This window comes from Callospermophilus lateralis, chromosome 15, assembly GCF_048772815.1.
Source record: "Callospermophilus lateralis isolate mCalLat2 chromosome 15, mCalLat2.hap1, whole genome shotgun sequence".
Taxonomy (NCBI): domain Eukaryota; kingdom Metazoa; phylum Chordata; class Mammalia; order Rodentia; family Sciuridae; genus Callospermophilus; species Callospermophilus lateralis.
In genome coordinates, this window is record NC_135319.1 from 46563635 (window position 1) to 46587081 (window position 23447).

Genomic DNA, 23447 nt, shown 5'->3' on the forward strand with positions numbered 1-23447 from the left:
ATTAAAGGGTAGGCACTATTAACATTTCAAGCTGGATAGGTTTGTTTTTGTTTTTGTTTTTGTTTTTTTTGGTGCTGGGTGTTAAACCTAGGACCTTGTGCATGCAACATGCAAGCAAGCAGTCTACCAACTGAGATACATCCCCAGCCCTGGATAGTTCATTTTTTTAGGGGTGTGCTATATATTATGTGGGACCTTTGGCAACATTGCTGTCCTCTACCCACTAGGTGCCAGTGGTACTACTCCTCCCACTCTTGTGACAACCAAAAATGTTTCCAGACATAGCCAAATGTCCCATGGGAGTATAGCATTTCCCCCGGTGAGAACCAGTGGCTAAAGAGAAGCTAAGTACATATTGTGTGACCTTCTTGTTGTTAATGTTAGGATGCTACCCAGCCACCCCAACCATGGAGCTGTTTTCAATTATGGGCTTAACTAGTGTGAACTTAGCTATTGGCTCTATCCTGGATGCTTTGGGTCCTTTCTTCTAACCAAAATAAAATGAAAATCACTGGTTTGTTGTTTCCCAAAGGACAAAACACATTGTTGGCCTTAAGTAATTATTAAATAAACCAGCATGAGTCAGCCTGTGGGGTTTAAGTTCTCAAAAATCCAACGAGTCTTCTCAACGGCAAGATAATTGGTCTTGTTAGGCAGGTGAGAATGATGTGCTCTTCCAGGACACACACTTTGAACCATATAGAGGTGAACGGGAAATATCAGAGGCAAGTTTGTAAAATTTATTCATACAAATATATAGTTGGAATTGATAAGTACTAAGGTTCCTATTCTAAAACCTGAGTTATTATTTCAAGTATAACATTTAGAAACCATTTAGCCATTTTCTAAGTAACTTGTAAAATAAATGAAGAATAATCACAGATTACTGTTTTCCTGTCTCTCTGTCCCTTTTTCACATCTGATCAGAATTTTCAGCATTGTCATTTCTATTTCTGGTTCACAGATATACATACATCTCCATCTTTCCATTTTGTGGTATGCTATATTTCTGAAGGATTATACTCCCAAATACATAAAAATTTCCTTTAATTAAAGAAAGAATTGTTTCCTCTGTATCTGTTGCCGGTATTTGATTATGTTGCTATGTGTGGGACCTAGGTTTTATCATGGGAAATAGTTATATGAAGTCTAAAAATAATTTTTGCAATATGAGAACCTGTATGGTTCACAGGAGACTTGAGAACGGTCAAGTTCATTGTTAAAGAGCTCTGGTTAGCAAATATCCATTTCCCCTAAGAAAAGTGCTAGGAAATCTGCTGTGCTTTCTGTTTTCAACGAGTAACTACATTTGATCAAAGAAATTGGCATCTGTGCCTAGCTTCTTGTCTATAGCCATCAGTATCACAGCTTGATTCTTTTATTTTGAAGAGAAGTAGACTGTAATCATGGTACTTATTGTAGGTTGAAATTCATCTCACTTTCTCTGTAAGTATTCCCAGCATAGAAATTTTATCTTTTCCAATTATATTTAAAATGATACTTGGGATAAAACCAAAAGGGACCTGTTTCTGATTCTTCTTAAGAATCAGAAGAATACCGTTCATTTATTTTATTTTTATTTGAAGTCTTTTTAAAAACAACATAAAGTTTAATGTATTTGAAGTATTTTCATTTATTTATATTTCTTTAATTCAGATTTATTTGGTTCAAAAAAGAAAAAAAGACATTCTTAATAATTTTTAAGTTGCAAGTAAAAATTATTCCATTGCTAGTGGTTTGTCCTTTCTTAAGAAAGCTTAAAGAGAAATTTGAGCTTCCTTAAATTTACCCTAATTAAGAGAAAAGGTGAAATTCCAATTTTCCATGTGACAGCTGTTTTCTGGTTTGCTCTCAGTTTGTTTAATGAAATGTTTAATCTTTCCATTTTAGATATGGAAATAAAATTTATACTTTCTGAGATACCATGTAGAAGAAACAATTTTATATTGGGTGATATTTCTATGTTAAATAATGGTGTCTGTTTCTTTTTGCTAGGTTGATGGGAATATGAGCAAAATTTATTGCCAAAACCTTTGCTTGTTAGCCAAGCTCTTCCTGGACCACAAAACCTTGTATTATGATGTCGAGCCATTCCTTTTTTATGTCCTTACAAAAAATGATGAAAAAGGCTGTCATCTGGTTGGATACTTCTCTAAGGTAAAACAAGAGCCAGCATGACCTTCATTTTCTTCTTTGAAATGTTTTTAGTAGAACCCAATTCTTTGAACAGAGCTTTCTTATGACTATAATTTGAATAAGTGGCACATGTTTCTGAAAAGCTCAGGTTCTTGTTTAGAACTTATTTAAAAAAAAAAAAAAGAGCATGGTGCCTAGGAAGTGTGTAAGGATCCCAGCCCTGTGTGCTGTGTTGACTGTGAGCATCTTTGTGATGTTATAATTGCTGTCTTGCAGACCACCTGTCATCCTTGATTTTCGAAATGTTAACCTTATTTTTCATCTCCCCCTAAGTGGTGTCAACGTGAAGGTTTTAATGTAATGTAACATTTAAGAGCCCACTCTCCTTTCTTCTTGTTGCCTTCCCTCTGTGGTCAATAATGATCTCAGTGAGTTAGAACATTGACATTTGGACAGTCAGGCTGATACACTTGGCTCTCTTATTTTCTGTGCTATTGTTTTAAATTCTGAAGCAGACTCACCTTGCTGTTAACTTGAGGAAGACCTGGACATATTGAGGGGCAATAGCTTGTCTTTGTCATTGGAGCAGTTTTCTCTTATTCTTCTGCTATAAGGCTACTGAGAAACAATAATTCATACATAGTAAAGAAGAACTGGGTTTTAAGGTGGTTACCAGGTAGTGATCTTAGTTTTTTTTAGGTACCTAAGGAAATGGTCACATAAACAGACATGGTAATTTTGAGACTTATAGGCAGAAGGTAAACCATGTAAACCCTGTAATTTTTCTGATATATTTTTTCATGTTTGGTGATAAGATAAATGAAATTTAATGAATCTACTTTTCTATAATGTAAATGGCATACTTTATAGAAGTGATGTTTTTATGGGGAATCAAAAGATAGAGTATATATGAAAATTCTTACAAACTATATTTATTCTAAATTTGAGAATCAACCATGAGACCATAACCAAAAGTAAGAATGAGAGCCAGCATTCATGGAAAACTGCCTCAATATTTTAATCCACTTATTTGGTCAAACTTTTAAATGAATATGAAAAAAGTTAATTTGCACATTACAGTTCAAAAATAGTCAGAATTAACACAAAATAAAACAATAAATAGGAAACAGATTTATATAATTTATAGGACACCTTACCTTTTATATAGGTATTTTAAGGTCTTTTTCTTTGAGTTTAAAATAATAGTGATCTTAATTGTTCTTCCTATTGGAAAATGCTGTTTCTTTAAATTGATCTGAGTTTTGGGGCTGGAGATGTGGCTCAAGCTGTAGCGCGCTCGCCTGGCATGCGTGCGGCCCGGGTTCAATCCTCAGCACCACATACAAACAAAGATGTTGTGTCTGCCAAATATTAAAAAATAAATAAATAAAGTCAATTGTTTTAAAAAAAAATTGATATGAGTTTAAACAGGGCTTAATGGTGCCTGCCTTCCTTGTTATGCATTGAGTATTACATTGATTTGTGGATAGTAACAGTGCATACAATTGGTGGTGACTCTTTTAAATAAAAAAATATATATATACACATACATACAATATGTATGTGTATATATATATATATATACACATACATACAATATATATATATATATATTTTTAATATCTTTGTTTTATTTATTTATCATTTTATGTGGTGCAGAGGATTGAACCCAGTACCTCACGCAAGCAAGGCAAGCGGTCAGCCACTGAGCTACAACCCCAGCCCCTGGTGGTGATTCGTAGTGTTTCATTTTCTGCCTGTCTTCTCCCTGGGTGCTCAACAGCTTACTAAGAATAAGCTGAACTTTATCCTGTTTTGTTACTGATTATTCCATGTGTTAATATTTCAGAATACTAATACATTTGGCAGGATAGTGAAACAAAAATTAATCTAAAAAGTAACTGTGTTTGGGGCTGAGGTTGTGGCTCAGAGGTAGAATGCTTGCTTGGCATGCATGGCCACTGGATTCAAGCATTAGCACCACATAAAAATAAAATAAAGGTATTGTGTCCACCTACAACTAAAAAATAAAATGTTAAAAAAAAAGTAACCGTGTTAAAAGACTGGATTCCATTTCAGTTGGAATTGTGGAGGAGTTTGGCCCTTGGGGTTATATTAAATCAAATTCTAGAGGTTATCAAAAAGATGTGTTAAGGAGGGGGAAAGGATCGCTGTTGGTTTGGATTTCAAAACTCCCAATCTGGAAATAGTTCTGGACAAAGAAAGGAATAGCATCAAGGATAAATCCTTTTAACCTAGAGCATATCTCTTTTTCCTTAGAGTGAACCATTATCTAACTTTGCAAAGTAAAATTAATTATTTGAACCTTTGTCATTGATGTGCACATCCAGTGATGGACATTTCATCTTCCAAAGAAAATGGACTCACATTATTGCTTCCTTCTCATTTTTTAGAGGTTCCACAGACAGCTACAAATGTGCAAAATTTGGGAGCTCATCTTTTTTACAAAGAAATCTTTAATTCTACCCTGTAGGGTTTTTTCCACAATCATTTCCTAAGATCTTTCAAATAGGTTCATTAAAGATCTGGGTGTTCTGAAGCAATTCTTTGATGTGGTTGATTCCATTTGTGGTCAGTCTCATTTGTGGTTTGTATTTGGCCAGAGCTTTCACAAACTCAGCAGCATTTTCCAGATCTTCTCTGTGTAGGTTTTGGCAGCTTCTGTGTACTCTGAATAAAATGTTGCTGCCCTGATGCCACATCCCATGATAATTGCAAAAAGTTTTTCAAGTAGTTTCTCACCATATTCTACCTAGTCTTCCTCTTGGTTTCAGACTGTTGGTGGTATTTTGCTCTCTTTTTTTGTCTGGAGGCTTTGGGGTTTCTTGTTGTTTTCCTTTTTGTTCTTTACTGTTTTCCTGGTTTGAAATTTAGTTATTTCTATACCTTTTGGCCTTGACTTTTAACTTACAGTAGATTGTATTTGTGCATATCTCCTCGCATGTCTACTATTTTAATTTCACTGAGGCTTTTTCTCAAAGGCAAAAGATTGTTGTTGCAGAGGAGTAAATTATTATTTAGCAAAGTTACCAACTATACTCTAACTTACTGCACTGGGTAACTCTCTGGATATTATTTTCTCAATTTCCCAAATTGTATGAACAAGGAAGGAAAGCATTTCTTACATGCTGTTTGTATTCTGTTTCATTTGGTTTATATTTCCTTGAATTCATTATTCATATTTTATGGTTTCAACTTTCAAGAATAAAGATTTGTGAGGCATGCCCAGAATTGATGGTTTGTTGTTAGTTAGTTTGGTTAACGCAATAGTATTATTTTGCTTGATGCTGACCTAACCCACTGCTCACCTGAGTATACTGTTTTACAAGGACAGTGGCAGGTGCAGGAATTGCCCACTTCAGCAGAGCTCTGACATACTTGATCTGTTTCTCCTTCCCTCAGGAAAAGCTTTGCCAGCAGAAGTATAATGTCTCCTGCATAATGATCATGCCCCAGCACCAAAGGCAAGGATTTGGACGGTTTCTCATTGATTTTAGTAAGTGAAGTGCTTTATTTACTTTCATGATTCAGGGAGCAGGATACAGTAACACATAAAACTTTATTTAACCTACTTTGGTGTTTTCATCAATAGATAATGGGATTTCTATTTATATTTACATAGGTTAGAAAATCTTCCTCAAGCGAAAAATTTACTGCTGCTCAGTTATTGTACTCTAGGAAATTGAGACTAGATCTCTTGCAGTGTCACTGGCTCACAAAGCCATTATGCTGAAGGAACTGGCGGAATTACATTCCATTCTATGGTGCTCATGCTCATTAGCACCAAAAGAGGCAATTATTTGCAATTAAATCTAAAGGAAGTATTATTTAAAAGGATTTTCAGCTTTCTAAAATTTTGCCTGTAATCTTATAGGGTATAGAGTGGGAAAGGAATTTTTCCATTTACAAACACAATTCTTTAGGTAGCCTATCCTTAGCCTCACTAGTAGAAATAATTCTTATATTGGTTTGTTTTAATTTCCCTTTTCTATTATGGAAGCTATTATAGTGTTTGTGTCTAGAGGTTTCCCAAGATACATTTATTTTATATACACTTTAATCTTTTGAGCCTCAATTAAAAATCAGTAGCACAAGATGTTTTTTTAAAAAATGGTCATTTGTTTTTTCCTTGTTTATATTATATTAGATGCATATAATGTTAAGATGGTGTTTAGAGAAATGATTCAAATTATGCAAGTAACATGAAGGCTTGGAATCCCATGATACTAGTCATTTCTGGCTGTGTTAAAATCTGTCTCTTGGAACTGTGTGCTTCTTGGTTATCACATTGCAGTTTGTCTGTTGACTGAAAGGAGGAAAATTTAGAATTTTTGCACAATCTTCATAAGGCATATCAAATGTAAAAACCCCAATGTAGATATAGTCACAAATCCATGAGAAAATATGTTATATCCAAATCTATATTATTAGTTTTTTTTGGGGACAAAATAACTGCATACTAGTTTTGGACTGATTTGTACAATATATTGGCATTGAAAGATACAATTAAAATAAGTAATTTTGGTTGACTACTTTAACATTTTTAGGTAACATTTTCCATTTGTAATTTATTACCCTAGTCTTATAGATTCTTTTCTGACCTAGTTTTCCCTAGGAGGGCCACCTTATTGGTATACCATTTTTATTTTATAGTCTGAGCTGTTAAAGTATTTCTAAGGGCAAAATCATTGTTCTAGAGTTTTTTGTGGCCATCATTCATAAGTTGTTCATACATATTGTTTCCAGTATGCGTAGCCTCCATTTGAGTTAAACTTTCAATAGTATTTGTGTGCTTATAGAATAAGGCAAACTCTTTAGCTCGATATTCAAGATTTTTAAACACCTAGTTCCAATCCATCTTTAGCCTTTTTTTTTTTTTTTTTTTTTTTTTTTTTTTAGTTCACTGATCTCTTTTTTTCTTAAATACTCTGAACATACCCCCGTACCTCCATTCTTTGTCTATGCAGTCCCTTCCCTGACATGACTGCTTGCTCCTTTCCAGTCTCTGTCTATTCAGTTCTGAACATTGATAAGAGCTGGCTCAAGAGCTGCTGCCTTTTGATTCCATCTCCTGGAATTTCATCTCATATCCTTCTTGACTCCATATTCTATACTATTGCACTTAACCACCCTTTTTGCTTCTTTGTAGTAATCATCAATGTGTCATGCATCCAACTTAACCTCTTTAGATGCCTTCTTATTTGTATCTAGTAGGACAGTTTCCTCAGTAATCTGCATGAGATATATTTTTGTTGATAATAATGAAATCTTCAAAGTGATGTGGTTGCTGCCCACAATAATTTTCTACATAAAATTCAAAAAGAACTGTTACTTACCAGGTAAGAATTCAGGCTCTAATTATAGTAGGATCTCAGTTGTACAACATGATCTGGTACTAAGGCCTTCCCCATGACACAAATGCCCAGGTAACAGAGACTTTCCTTCAAAGGCTGAAGCTTCATATTTTTATGTATTTTAGTGGTTCAGATTTTTTTTTTTTTCTTTAAATCAGGTATCATTTACTAACTGTTTTTAAAAGAAGCAGGAGATTGGAGGATAGACTTGGGTTTACAGCCCACTCTACCATCCCCTGCCATTTCTCAGACCTGTGCCCGGGTAAGTTGCCTGGCCCAAATGAGAATCCCTGAAATGCCTCCTCTCAGAGACCTTGGGAGGACAGAGAAACCTGGTATGGTGGTGACACTTAAACCCTGTCAGAATGGCACTTGTATGGAGGTGTCCTTGTCATCTGGGAGCTTTTAGTTCCAGAGAACTCAGTAAGGTCTGACTCTTACAAGAACACTTCTCAGGAGGGTCCTTTGAATCTCACTGGAGATTTGACAACCCCTTCCATGGGGAGCATTTTCAGAGCTGACAAGAAACCATCCTCTTCCTGCCAGGATAAGTAGAGGGGCACTTCACTTATACGTGAGAACAACCAAAGCTTGATGAGACTTGGAACAAGCCCTTTTGCATTGGAGACACCCAAAGCAGGGAGGCTGACTGTTCCTGACTCTTTCAGGGCTTGTTCCTCCTAGAACCTGTAGGTTTTGGCTCCTAGATATCTGCTTCCTTCCCATCCCCCAAGGCTTTTCTCCAGAACAGACTCAGGCAAGGGCCTCTAGGAGACTCTCCAGTTCTAGTTTCCACATGCCTACCCTACTGTGTCAAAAGAAAATTGGAGGAAATGATTCTCAAGGTCCCTTTCTGAACCAGTGGTCCACCTGTCTGTGAAGGGCTAAGACTTCCTCTGATCTGAGAAAGGATTTTAGATTCCCAAGAGGGGTACTATAAAGGCTAAGGCTAACAGTTTATTTTATTTTGATTGTTTCAGTGAAAAATGTATTTGAGTCTACCTTGTGTTTTCAAACATGAACTACAAAATGCAGACAAACCTTTTCTGAATGACAATGTTGTGATCATTTCCACTCCCAGGATGTGAACAGGCAAGGTGGTGCTGAGGGTCAGATTCTCGATTTTCTTTCCTGTACCTGTTGCATTGTGCCTACACTGGAGTGGATTAAGGAGTGTAATGAAAGATTTGAATAAAGTTGAAAGGGAATTGGTATTGTTCCCTTAAAGAAGAGGCTGGGGGAACAGTGGTTCTGTTTTTTTGTTGTTGTTGTTGTTGTTGTTGTTGTTTTTCAGTGCTAAGGATGGAACTTCTATCCTTACATATGCTACCACTGCCTATCCCTACCCCTGGGGGAAAAGTTTTATAACACTCAGGGACCATAGGAACTGATGTAAACTCAATAGAAATTCAGTTTAAAACCAAAAGAATTTCTTAGCCATAGAAGTTTTTTAAAGAAGATAGAGCAGGCTGCTGAAAAAATTGAAAGTATCTCCTGGGAAATTATTTAAAATAATAGTAGATAAACATCTTCCCTGAACTATTTAGATCCCCTCTTTGCTAAGGGAGGGCATGGATCACTTATAATCATTTTTGACCTCTTTATTGAATGGTCAAGGCAATAAAGGAAAACTAGGATTGGAGGTTTTCTTTTTTAATTTTTTTAATATGTATTTTTAGTTGTAGTTGGACACAACACCTTTATTTCACTTGTTTATTTTTGTATATGGTGCTGAGGATCGCCCAGGTTCTCACACGTGTAAGGCGAGCACTCTATTGCTGAGCCACAAACCCCAGCCCCAGGATTGGAGGTTTTCTAAAATCTGTTCTGGTTTGTAAGGAACCTTTTAATGGTTTAATTTATTTCTTCTCTGTACTTGAGTCTGGGGTCTTTTGATCAAGGTAGCGTTTTCAGTAAGTATAAATAAAGTTGTAAAACAAGAAAATCTTTGTTTTGTTTATGATTGCTAGTTTAGCAAGCTGAAACAAGACGCAGACAAAAAACTATCATAGCCCCCTTGCACCCTGAACCATAAGCACGATTAAATATAATAAGGAACTACAAATACAGGGCTTTGGTCACTGTTCTCCAGAATAATGGAAAAGGTGGAAGGGTCATTTGAAGGGCCAAATGCTGCCCTTGGAATAAGTTGTTTGTCTCTAGCTTCCTATGACAGGTTGTCTGGGATTTGTCAGAGCAAGGCTCCCCAGGAGGCAATTGCAGAGCTTGACCGACATGACTGAAGACCACTAACTCCCAGCCCACTCATAAACTACCTCATGGGTTTTGTGGTTTTGCTCAAAATCTACCTTGGTGGGCAAAAGGGTGACTGTCGTGGCTGAAACTGATTCCACATTCTTTTCTCCTGGACTCTGATATTCCCTCTATTCCTTAGGAATTTTAAAGTCCCCCCATCTCTTGTCTCCATCCACACACTCACGCCTGCATATGTATACACATAAATGACCACAAGTCTGTATCCCCAGGAGACATCTGGACTTTAGAGAAGTCCCCTTTCCACAAGACTTCTACAATTCTTGTTATAAGCCCTCCCACGGGCAAGGCCAAGGGCTGCTCTTCCCACAGGACACTGCCAGGTACTAGGGTACCAGAGTGTTTGCTGGTGGACTCCTGTTTCCAGAGCCACTGAGCAGTGAATGCTTGACTCATCTCACTATTTTTCTTTTTCATTTTGAAATTATTTCAGACTTAGAAGAAAGTTATCAAAATATCACCAAAAATGTCCATAATTCCCCACCTAGATCCTCCACATTAACATTTTATCACATCAGCATTATTATTCTCAACATCTCCCTCCCATGTATATGATACATTTATCATTTTGAGAGTAAATGGCAGACATGTTCTACCTTTACCCCTAAACATTGCAGTGTTTTATGCTTTTATACATACCCACACTACAAATGATCAAAACCAAGAAATTAATGTTAATTTAGCAGTATCATCTAATTCTATATATTTCATTCAGCTTTCTTTTTTTTTTTTTTTTTTTTTGTTATCACAGATTGAACTTAGGGGCACTTAACCACTGAGCCATATCCCCAGCCCTATTTTGTATCTTATTTAGAGATAGGGTCTCACTGAGTTGGTTAGTACTTCGCTTAGTTGCTGAGGTTGGTTTTGAACTCACAATCATCCTGCCTCAGCCTCTGGAGCCACTGGGATTATAGGCGTGCACCACTGCACCCGGCTTCTTCATTCATCTTTCAGTATTTGCCAGTTTTCACTTACGTCCCTTCGGTGGGGTTTAAAAACAAAACTCTGTCCAAGATCACAAGTCATTTTACTTATTATGTTTCTTGTCATGTTTAGTTATTATGTCTCTCAAATTTATTTTAACCTGGTATAGTACCTAGTCATTTTTCACTTTGTTTTTCATTATTTCAACATTTTTGAAGTGTACGTGTCTCTTATTTTACAGTGTCTCTCTTTTGGGCTTCTGTGATGTTTCATCATGATTAGATGTAGGTTATATACTTTTTGGCAAAAAATACCAGAAAAGTAATGTTGTGTCCTCCTTGATGCCTTTCACTAGTATCACATAATAATATATTTGTCCCATTATTGGGTTAAGGTGGTTTCTGCTGGTTTTCTTCACTGTGAAATTACTGTTTTCCTCTTTGTAATCAGTAAGTACATGGTAAGAAGATACTTGAGGATTATATAAAAATCCTATTTCTCTTCCAATTTTTACCTGCTAGTTTTAGCATTCATTTATTCTGTTTTTAATTTTTAATTTTTAAATTTATTTTAATTAGTTATACATGACAATAGAATGCATTTATGCACTTTGATATACATAGATGGAATATAATTTCTCATTTTTCTGAGTGTACATGTTGTAGAATCACATTGGTCATGCAGTCACATATATACATGAAGTAATACCGTCTGTTTTTTCTATTATCCTTCCTATCCCCACATCCCCACCCCTCCCCTCCCTTCACTTCCCTCCACCTAATCTAAGGTAAGGCTATTCTTCTCTAGTTTCCTTCCCCCTTTATTGTGAACTAGCATATGCACCAATATTCGGCCTTTGGTTTTTTGGGATTGGCTTATTTTGCTTAGCAAGATATTCTCCAACTCCATCTATTTACTGGCAAATACCAAAATTTCATTCTTTTTTAAAGATGAGTAATATTCCATTGTGTGTGTGTTTATCACATCTTCTTTATCTGTTTATCTACTGAAAGACACCTAGGCTGGTTCCATGGTTTAGCTATTGTGAATTGAGCTGCTATAAACATTGACGTGGCTATATCACTGTAGTATGCTGATTTTATGTCCTTTGGGTATAGACTGAGGAGTGGGATTGCTGGGTCAAATGGTGGTTTCATTCCAAGTTTTCTGAGGAATCTCCATACTGCTTTCCATGGTAGTTGTACCAATTTGTAATCCCATCAGCAATGTATGAGTGTACCTTTTCCCCCATGTCCTTGTCAACATTCATTGTTGCCTATATTCTTGAATATTGCCATTCTGACTGGAGTAAGATGTAATCTTAGTGTAGTTTTGATTTACATTTCTCTTAATTGCTAGAAATGTTGAACACTTTTTCATATATTTGTTGATCGATTGTTATTTCTTCTTCTGTGAAGTGTCTATTCAGTTCCTTAACCCATTTGTTGATTGGGTTATTAGTTTTTTGGGGTTTTTTTGGTGTTAAGTTTTTGGAGTTCTTTATATATCCTAGAGATTAATGCTTTATCAGAGGTGCATGGAGTAAAGATTTTCTCCCAATCCGTAGGCTCTCTCCTCGCATTATTGAATGTTTCCTTTTCTGAAAGGAGCTTTTTAATTTGAATCTATCCAATTTATTGATCCTTGATTTTACTTATTGTACTTTAGGGATCTTGTTAAGGAAGTCAGATTCTAGGCTGATAATGGTGAAGATTTGGGCCACTTTTTCTTCTATTAGGCACGGGGTCTCTATTCTAGTGCCAAAGTCTTTGATCCACTTTGAGTTGATTTTTGTTCAGGGTGAGAGCTACAGTTGGATTTCCAGTTTTACCAGCACCATTTAGTTGAATAGGCTTTTTTTTTTAATGCTTATTTTTAAGTTATTGATAGACTTTATTTTATTTATTTATTTATTTATTTATTTATTTATTTATTTATTTACATGCGGTGCTGAGAATCTAACCCAGTGCTTCAAACATGCTAGACCAGCACTCTGCCACTGAACCACTGCCACAGCCCCTCCTCCTTTTAATTGGTATTCTGTAAGGAAGAATTTTTCCTTTTTCCCAATTTATTGAATTATTCATCTACTTATTCATGTAATTGTAAACTCATGGGTTTTTAATTCTATAAAATAGAATAAAATTACTACCTATTGATTTTGGTGTTTCTAAAACATCAGATTGTCTCAAACATAAATTGTTTCAAACTGCTTCAAGCTATCTTTTGAGCCCTTTGGACATGTTCTCATTCTTTGAATATTTCCTTGCTTTCTGATACAATATGTTGTTCCAGATTCATCTTATTCTTATCCTTTCCTTTAGCTAGCCAAGGACTCACCCATTTCTCCTAAAGGCCCTAGTTCCTTAGAGTAGATAACATTGCTTTTAGAAAGCACTGTCTGGGCTGGTTGCAGTGGTACATGTCAGTAATCCAAGTGACTTGGGAGGCTGAGGCAGAAAAATTGCAAGTTCATGACTAGTTTCTGCAACTTAGTGGGGCCCTAACCAACTTATGAGACCCTATCTCAAAATAAAAAATACATTAAAAAAAAAAACAAAACAAAACACCTGGGGATGTTGCTCAATGTGGAAGGAAGGAAGGAAACATCTGGTCACTCGGGCATACTTATTGCTACTGGAGCATCACTGTTTTTAGGCCCTCTCATATATAGAGATAGGAAAGGATATTTATATGTGTTTGCAACTCAGACTTTGACTATCCAAAATGTATTTTATTTATGTGCTTTATCTTAGACTGAATATTTAAGTAATTTCAGAATTGCTAACACATACCAATGAGAAAACTAACCTCTTAACTAGAGGTCAGTGTTCATGTACAGTTCCTTTTGACTTTATCCTTAGTATTTCTTAGTATATTTAGTCACAAGACATTACTTGGATTAGTTCCTTTAAAATTTTTTTCTTCTTTGTGGTTATATTAATCATTGAAATACAGTTAGGCTTATTTGTTTTCAGTTTTACTATTTTCCCCCCTCCATCCTCTGTCTTTAAAAAAAATTTAAAGTCATGGCCGGTACAGTGGCACACACCTGTAACCCCAGTGACTCCAGAGGCTGAGATCAAAGGATCACAAGTTCGAGGCCGGCCTCAGCAAGACCCTGTCCAAAAAAAAAAAAAAAATAAAAATCAACAATGAAAAGGGTTGGGGATGTAGCTCATTGTTAAGGTGCCCTTGGAATCAACTCCTGGTACCAAGAAAAATTAAAAGTTAGAATATAAAACATGAGCATGATTTCAAAATGGAAACCATAATAAAGGTACACTTAAATGTCTCACACTTCCCTTGTCTCCTTTACATTCTCATTCCCTGATTCTTACTGTTTCTTTTAGTACAAATGAGCAGCTAACTGTTTTTTCTCATTTCTCCTCCTTTATTACATAAAAGGTAACATGCCATAATCTTCTGTGTTTTGCTTCTTTTCATTAATAATATATCCTGGATATCACTTTATAGAGATTTTTTATTAACAGCTTTTTTTAAATTCTCTTAACCATTGTGTGGAGGTATATAATTGATTGATTCACCCCCTTCCCTATGTATGGGGCTATAGATAATTTCCAGTATTTTTGCTATTTTAAAGGTGCTTTAGTGAGCTATCTTGGTCATGTTTTTATTGATATAATTTATTTTTATAGTAGTTATAGTATATAATATGTACTCCAGTGGTTCCATTCTGATTGGCTGGATGATAGCTGAGCAAACAGTTCTTTTTTTCTTGGGCCCATAGAACCAGGACCCTGCCTGATAGCGAAGATCCAGGGAAACCAGCTGACTCAGCTTCTGCTGAATGGGAGAATAGCATTGTAGCTGGTGTTGAGAGAGGATGGCATCCTCACTCACCATGAGTTTATGCATTTATCAGATTCTAAATTGGGGGACGAAGGAGGATGAGAATTCACTTTCTTGATTTTTTTTTTACCTCTCTGATTCAGCCTTTATTGATTGAGGGACTCTAGTCTACACTCTGCTAAATACCAGTGACAAAATGGAGATGACAGTTCTTGCTGGGTGGTCAGGTTCATTGATGAGTCAACAGTTGCTGTACAGTATGTTTGTACTGGATGCTTTGAGAGCTCACAGGAAGTTGAAGTGAAAACATTCCAGGCTGAATGGTGGAATGTAGGCTGAGAGAACTATCATACTCAACAGCATGACCACATGAGGAAGCATATTAGATGTTTAAGTGACTACAAAAGAGACTATAGGTAGATTAAAGAATCATATGATTAACCCAAAACAGACACACAAGAACATTAAAAAGTTAAAAGAATATACAGTTAGTTATCTGATCTTTGGATGGTCAAAGAAATTCTGGGCATCAAAGCAATGAAAGAAGTAATGAAAAAAAATATGCAGATGAACTTGATTATAAAAATCTGAAACTTCGGTGTGGTAAAAAGTATTGATATTGGACTGGGGTTGTGGCTCAGTGGCAGAGCACTTGCCTCTCACATGTGAGGCACTGGGTTCGATCCTCAGCCCCACATAAAAAAAATAATAATAAACAAAGATATTGTGTCCATGTATAACTAAAAAAATACTGAAGGGAAGAAAAAGTATTGACATTTAGCTAGACAGTGTATTCCTGAAATTCTAGTAACATAGGAGGCTGAGGCAGGAGGATTATAAGTTTGACGCCAGTCTGGGTGACTTAGGGAGACCCTGTCTCAATTAAAAAATAAAATGGATACAGAGGATGTATCCAGGGTAGAACATTCTTGGGTTCAATCCCTAGTATTGAGGGTGTATTAAAAGCAAGCATAATGGGAAAGGTGTTTGCATCAAATATGCCAGGGTATAAGTTTGGGTATCCATGTGCTGCTTTCCATGAATGCCAGAGCTCAGCAAGGGGCCTGTATTCAAGGAATCTGCTGGAAGTTGTTGGCGTGATATGGTTGCTGAAGCTATAGATGTAAGTGAAGACAGCCAGTGAGGAGAGTGTAAGGAAAAAGAGCTGAGGATAGAGTGTTTAAAGTTGCAACATCTCAAAAGCTAATCAAGAATGTGGAGCTTATTGAGGAAATTGGAAAACGTCCAGAAATTGGAAGAAAATCAGGAGAAAATGTCAGGAAAAGCAGAAGATGTCAGCCTTTCAATTGCAGCAGTAACAATAATCATAATCACAGCTGACATTTCTAGAGCACTTGCTGTGTGTCAGGCACTATCACCTGAATTACACACATTAACTTAATTCTCAGAGAAAGCTATGAGGTAAGTTACTGTTATCATCTGTCTTTGGGGGTCATAGAGACACTAAGAAACTCAGGTTTAAGGTCTTTCCCCAGCCGGTATTCAGTGTCCCAGAGAAAATGGGGTAAGATGTATATTTTGGAGAACTATGATTTAGGTGGAATTAAACGAAGCAAACTGAAAAAGTTTGACCGTCAAGGGCGGGGGCACAAAAACCTGGTTGTTTTAAGCTGGGAAGACTGGAACACTGGGCTGGGGATGTGGCTCAAGCGGTAGCTCGCTCGCCTGGCATGCGTGCGGCCTGGGTTCAATCCTCAGCACCACATACAAACAAAGATGTTGTGTCTGCCAAAAGCTAAAAAATAAATATTAAAAAATTCTCATATTCTCTCTCTCTCTCTCTCTCTCTCTCTCTCAAAAAAAAAATAAAAATAAAGAAAATTTTTTAAAAAAGAAAAGACTGGAACATTGGGAGATGTGTGTGTGTGTGTGTGTGTGTGTGTGTGTGTGTGTATGTATTCCTACCCCCTAGCTAACTATACATTCAGGCATTTTTAAAATTAGTATCTGATTACTTGGGAATGATCATAAAAATTTGTCAGCAGGTTCAGTCCTTGGCTTTCTTTATTCAGTCTTAAAGTACACAGTGTCAGGGTTGTGTTCATGGAACAAGTCTGTAACCACAGGAAATGAGAGTGAATGAATTAGGCGTTCACTTCAGGAAATTCACTTTGCTGGCATTTTCTGTGATATGTTGAGGGTTTCACCTTGGCTTTTATGAGGTTGTATACTATTTAAAACTGAGTCCCTAATTAGTGTGTGCTGCTGGAAGATGGGTGCAGTTGACCTGCTATAATGCCTCCAAGTTATGAAACTTATGTCTTAAGCATGATGGGCCATGTGCTTCCACTTATTCTCTTAAAAATGATGCCCAACTCACAGCACATGGTCTAAGAAACATTTAAGGAAAGATGTTTTGGAGGAACAATTTAGTACCTTATCTCTTCTCACTTGTGCACTAAAAGCATTAGCTGGTGTGATTTTCATACCTCATTCTCCCCTCTTCTGATTCTAATAGCAGAGATCTCTTGCTTAGGTGAAACTACTACCTGCATCCCTGGGGATTCATCCTCTTCACAGCTCCTAGCTGATTTCTTGAGGAAGTGCTTCTTAAGCTGAGAAAGGCATTTTCTTCCTAGTTTCCTGCTTCCTGCGTCTTTGCCTTTCTAATCCATGAAGCAGACTTCAGAAACAAAGTCCTGTGTTTCATGTCTGCCTAGAGGATATGATTCCAGGAAGCTAAGCATGGCCTCTCAAAGAGAAAAATTTCTCCCTTGTGTGCTGGCCACAGGCTTAAATGTTGTATTATATGATATCTGAATATAGGAATGTCTTTCATAGTAGTTTTGGCTGCTGGCTATTAACTTCCAGTTTTAACATTTCCAGTAGACCTTTTAAAAGAAAAAACACTTTCGACTTTTTCAAAACAAAAGATGCCTCAAAACAATTTACATAAAACAAGAGTGATTTTTAAGCAGTGATTTAGAGTGATTTCATCCTACATGGAAATTGATTCTTGGAATAAGGTTTTGATACTAACTGGCCTGCCTCCTGTGGTAAGTAGGATTTGGGTTCCATTAAGTGGTTTTATCTGACAGTTGGCAAGACCTAAGGAATCCATGAGTGTAGAGGAGTCAACAGCTTTTCTCATAGGGCAAGTTGAGGATGACATTTTTTAGAGACACTGACCATAAAATAATAATAAAAAAAAAAACCTAGGCTGAGCAGGTAGAAAGTCATTTAGAAAGTTGCTTAGGTTTTTTATATATGTTTTGTTCATGTCCTTCACCAGAAGGAACTTCCATGAGGCAGGTCTTAGTTCTCTGCTAGATTTCCTGGAAGAGCCTGATGCTTAGTATGTTCTTATTATTTGTAGAACAAATGTTAAATGAATTACCAGGGAACGAGTTGTTTCCTAATGTGCTTTCTCTTGTCATGTGTGATTCTCAGGAAAAATCTGTCTTACTAGAAAGTATCAGTCAGCACTGGTGTACTTCCTGGTGTTGTCAGGTGTGTCTGCCCTCTTATGAAGCCTGGAGCTTTTGTTGGGGTTCAACCTCTGTCAAGATCACTTAAAATTTCAGCAGTGAGAATATTGGTCAGAGGAAAGGGGAGCTGTGACACAAGTCATATTTACACAAAGTTGGTCCGAGGCATACTTCTCTTCCTACCTTTTCCTATCAGATAATTAATTTGTAATGCACTTATTTTAGAAGGAAAATTCCAACAGTAGTCATGAGAAGATGTAAATAAAGCTTCCTTTTTGCTCAGCTTTTCCAGCAGCCCTCCCTGGTGAACAGTCAAGGCAACCATTAAAGAATAAGAAGTTGTGCATTATAATTGGTGCTCAGGTCTTTCCTAGCCTTATTAAAGAATGGGACTCTCTACCCTAGACACTTGTTGAAAGACACTGGGCCAGCAGCTGTGTCCTCTGGGTGTTTGCTGAGTTTTGGAAGACTCATTTTGACCTGTGTAATCAAGGATAATGATGACATATATTTTAATAGGATTCTAGTCTGTAATATAATAAGGAAAATGGCTATTTTTCCTTATTTGCTCATTATAATACTTTGCACTAAAAGCCTTTGCCATTAGTGTTTTATTACATTGAGCTGAAGCACGATATATTTTAATATGCTAAAGATAACATCAAGGTTGAAAATTGAGCTCTGGGTGATTTATTCAGAGGTAGACTGTTACAGAATGCATTGAAATGAGGCAGTGCAGCCAACAATTTATTTATGTATCTTTTTTTAAACTAAGCTTGTCATAAATAAGAGCAAATAAATAGTTCTTATAGAATAATTTGTATTCATTGCTTCAATGAAAACATTGTAAATATGAAACATACGGTCTGCAGACTCTCATTTTTCCTGAAAGATACTGTTTTTGCCTTATGTAGCTTTTTCAAGTTTTGTCATGCAGGTGAATTTTTTTTTTTTTTCTGTCTGGGTTTCTAACATTGATTGGCATTTGTGTTGAAAATCATGTTGAAGCCCACTACAAATTCCATTCAAATAATTAGCAAATAACCTAATCTTTAGCAGTGAATGGAACCTTAGCCTCAGCATCAGGAGGACAGGACTTGTTCACTAATGAACTTGATGCCACAAGCATAGTGCATAGTACACGGTAGGTGCACATTAATGGTTTGTTAAGGGAATAAATGAATAAACGAATGCCTGATCAGTTCATCCTCTTTATATCCATTTCAGCACTTATCAGATATATTTAGCTAGCTTCTGATAGAACTCGATTTCAGATCTTCTCAGTCTTTTGTTTTTTTCCCATTACCTATCCCTTCATACCTCCCTTCTACAGACATGCTTTACAGACTATGCCAAGGATGGCCTAAGTGATGCACATATAAGAATAAATGAGGGCCTCGTACAACCCTACCTCAATGGTGGAGTGCTTACCTAGCATGTGTGAGGCACTGGGTTTGATCCTCAGCACCACAATAAAAATAAGTAAATAAAATAAAGGTATTGTATCCACCTACAACTTAAAAAAAAAAAAAGAATAAATGATCTAGTCCTTGCCTATAGGATAGTGGGAGTCATAAACAAAAGGGATTCATCTCATTTAACCTCTGTGATGTGAGATACACACAAGGCCCTGGTAGTCCAGGAATGAAGGAAAGTGCTTTCAATTCTTTATTCCATTTTCCTAGTTAAGATATATGTAAGGGAAGCATTTTTCATTGTTAAAACAAGATCAAGAAAGATTTTGTTCTGATTGGTTAAAATTAAGGCAATACCTGGTTTGACTTCAAGGGAACTATACCCCTTGAACATATTTCCCAGCTTATAGTAGAGATATTGTGTTTGATGTAGAATATTCTAAGATAAATGTATGCTAACCCCTCCCATAATTTTATAATTTCAGGGGTTAGCATACATTTATCTTAGAACTGTTAGGTAATATTTTGTTTTGTTTGCTTGCTTTTTAAAAAAAAATCAATTTGTTTGGGGTAAAACAAAAGTTTTCTCTTGGGCTGGAGCTGTGGCTCAGTGGTAGAGCGCTTGCCTGGCATGCGTGAGTCATTGGTTTCGATCCTCAGCACCACATAAAAATAAAATAAAGGTATCATGTCCACTTACAACTAAAAAAATACATAGTAAAAAAAAAAAAAAGATTTCCCTTAACTTATTTAGTATTTATGTTAGAAAAATACTATATAGAAAGGTAATTTTTTTATCCTCTACAGATTTGTGATTAATATTCATGCTACCTTTTCATGTTTACAGACTTAAAAACCTTTGTATTGTAATTATTTATATTGAGTCCTGATTTGGATTAACACCACAGAGGAACTTTTTTCAACAAAAATGTTTTAATATTTTAAAATGCATAAAAATAATTGAGTGGGTTAAAAGCGATTTTGTTATGCATGTAACTATTTGTCCATGTTGAAGAAAACCTTTAGTATTATTATATGGCAGAAGGTATTGGGGGGAAAGTGTTGCTGAAATCATGAGGGAATGTGATACAGGTGGCCCTCACTCTAATTATAATTTTGAATATGACTCCAGGGTATTGAGTCACCCTTTCTTTGGGGTAGGGGTGCTGGGGATTGAACCCAGGGCCTTGTGCATGTGAGACAGGCACTCTACCAACTAAGCTATATCCCCAGCCCACCATTTTTTATTTATTTTTTTAGTTGTAGATAGACACAATACCTTTATTTTATTTGTTTATTTTTATATGGTGCCGGGGATCAAACCTAGTGCCTCACGCATGCTAGGCAAGCGCTCTACCACTGAGCCACAACTCCAGCCATTTAACAGAAGTAGAATAGTTGTAAAAAAGAATTTTCCATGTCACACTAGGCAGCAAAGAAGCAAAAATTGTTAGGGTCATGTTATGACTCAGGAGTCAACTTGAAGGATTCCCACTGGGCAATATATATATTAATAGATGATTGTAACTTATTGAAAAACAAACTAATTTGAGGATGAGAGAAATCCCTTTATTGTCCTGAAAATTGGGGAGCAGAACATGTATTACCATGTGCAGTCTCCCATGGTGAATTAATCAGTCTACACATTGAACATCAACAGCTGCAAATCTTGAAAAAAGAGGGCCAACCAGAAATAAAGTACCTTCTTATCAAGCTACTGCTGACATTTTGTGGAAAATACAGAATGAAGAACATTGAACTATGTTGTGAATATGCAGTCAGCAAAATAAGTCTCTGAAAACATCAGAAGACTCCAGTTAATGAACAGTTAAATTGGAAAGAAAAGATCGGAGTGGAGGAGGGAACCCATAGATAAAAAGAAACTTAAAATACATTTGAAAAAAATTTTAATGAACAATATGCTACCTATCTAGTATATTTTGCTGATGAAAATATTTTAAAAACACAAAGGATTACGGTAAGTGTGCAGTTAGTAGTTACTTATGAGAAGGGAAGGGTGATTGTCTGGGACAAATGGAAAGTTTTCTGGGGAAGTTGGCAAAATGTTATTTCCTGATCCCAGCTAATAGTTACAAGGACAGTTGCCTGTGTTTGTCTTGTGTTGTATTCAGTATCTGTGTTTTATTTTTTGTTTTGTTTTGATTTTGTTTTTTGTCTTTTTGTTTTTTGTTGTCGTTGTTTTGTTTTGTTTTGTTTTAAGTGACCCTCTTAAAATGGAGGTTGTACCCTATGGTGTCTTAGTGCTTGGGTTTTTGTAACTTGAAACTGGACAATTTTTTTTTTTTCATTTATTGGTGGCATTATATTAGTGATGCTTTGAAGAGAGGTTTTCACCTTTATTGTTTTTAGATGAAAATGTGATTATTCAAGTATTTGGTATATTGGCACCAATACCATGTCAGTCTTTGACTTTTTATGTGAAGGTAATGTACAGAAATTTGCTAGAATCATGTCCTCAAGTGTTGAGTCTACTCTTCTTTAAATTTTTTTTTTCTTTTACAGGTGGAAAGAATACCTTTATTTTATTTATTTATTTGTATGTGGTGATGAGGATCAAACCCAGTGCCTCACACATGTTAAGCAAGTGCTCTACCACTGAGCTACAACCCCAGCCTCTGCTTGTACTCTTAACTTAGAGAAACATAACTGAAGAGTTGTATGTTAACAAATGAAATGGAAGATTCAGACAAGATATGGTAGTGCAGAATAGGGGTGGAAAAAAGGGAAAATATCTGAGGACAGAGAGACAAAGAAAGACATCCCAGCATTAGAACTTTCTTTGTTTGTTTTCTGTTTTTTAAATGAAGAAAAATCCTGATAGACACTATAAGTGTGGAGAGGAAATTGCCCCCCAATCCCCATCCTAGAATGCTGGTTCCTAGGCAGTTTTATAATTAGGAGCAGATATTTAGGCACCACCAACAATGCTTATAAAAGAGAAAATACGTTAAAACATACATTCTAAGAACAGGAAAGGAAAATGCTGAAATGAGGCTCTGCTGATTATTTATTTTAAAAAGCAGGGTTCCTTCTTACAAAGAAGATGGTTTCTGTTCATAGAGTTGAAGTCCTGCCCTGTGGTTGGCCCAGTGCTGGAACTCTTCCCATGAATTTAAAGAAGTTAATAAGATTTTTCCCTGCTAAAGCAGAAGCTGTGTCTGAGGACTCTGACAGCCTCCCACCCCTGCAGCTTTTCAGTTACATCCAGTTAAAAACTTGCAGAGCGTAACAAATGTTTTTAGAAAGGAAATAAAATGAATGGTGCTCGTGAATTTGCTTTAAACATTGTTTATTTTGCCAAATAATTTAGATAAATCTTTTTGAAGAGAAAATTAAATCATGATTTCATTAATAATTTAGAGCTTTTCAGAGGATTTTCTTTGAAATAACTCCCTGACAACTTTTTATAAATTAAGCATAAACTTTCTTTGACCTCATCACACGTAATTAAATAGCTGTTGAAGGGTTAAAACCAACTAAAAAGTGATTCTGTATCTCAATCTCCATTCTCCCGCAAAATTACACAGGAAGTTTGTTTCTGTACTTGAGCAGGATAATTACAAGAGACAGTTACATAATTTACAGTTTGCATCTACTCCAGTCTACTCATCCATAATCACACACTTCCACCTAGTTGTATGTACCCCCATGAGTGATTATCAGTGTTGTCCTTTGATTTGTAAATGATGATTGCAGTGTGATTGATTGCTTGCTATGCAGCATATTGAATTGATTTTATTAAAAAAATGAACTTTAGCTATTAGCATGTCTATTTGAGTTCCTGTTATTTACGTAGTTTGTGGTTCTTGTGTTCGGCAGTTGCATGCTAGTTAACAAATTAAACTCCCAGAGCCTTTTGCCTCGTTAAATATGGAAAATGTCTCTCTACAATCTAATTAGAACATTGCCTGGCATATAGTAGATGCTCAACTGCTGAACACACTACAAAGTCACTCCAAACCTTTGAAAATTAAAGGGAGATTCTTTAATAGTGACGACACACTATAAAGGCTCACAGGGATAATATTGGGATAGTA

General features: G+C 36.1%; 1 protein-coding gene across 4 annotated transcripts in view; it reads left to right on the plus strand.

Moving 5' to 3' along the window:
* The window catches only part of Kat6b (lysine acetyltransferase 6B), a 188220-nt gene that overhangs the window by 144649 nt on the left and 20124 nt on the right, over positions 1-23447 (plus strand). For all 4 annotated transcript variants that reach the window (XM_076835259.1, XM_076835258.1, XM_076835260.1 and 1 more), the window contains exons 12-13: positions 1996-2157; positions 5560-5653. In XM_076835259.1, coding sequence (XP_076691374.1) covers positions 1996-2157; positions 5560-5653 — 256 coding nt within the window. The remainder of the gene's footprint in view (positions 1-1995; positions 2158-5559; positions 5654-23447) is intronic.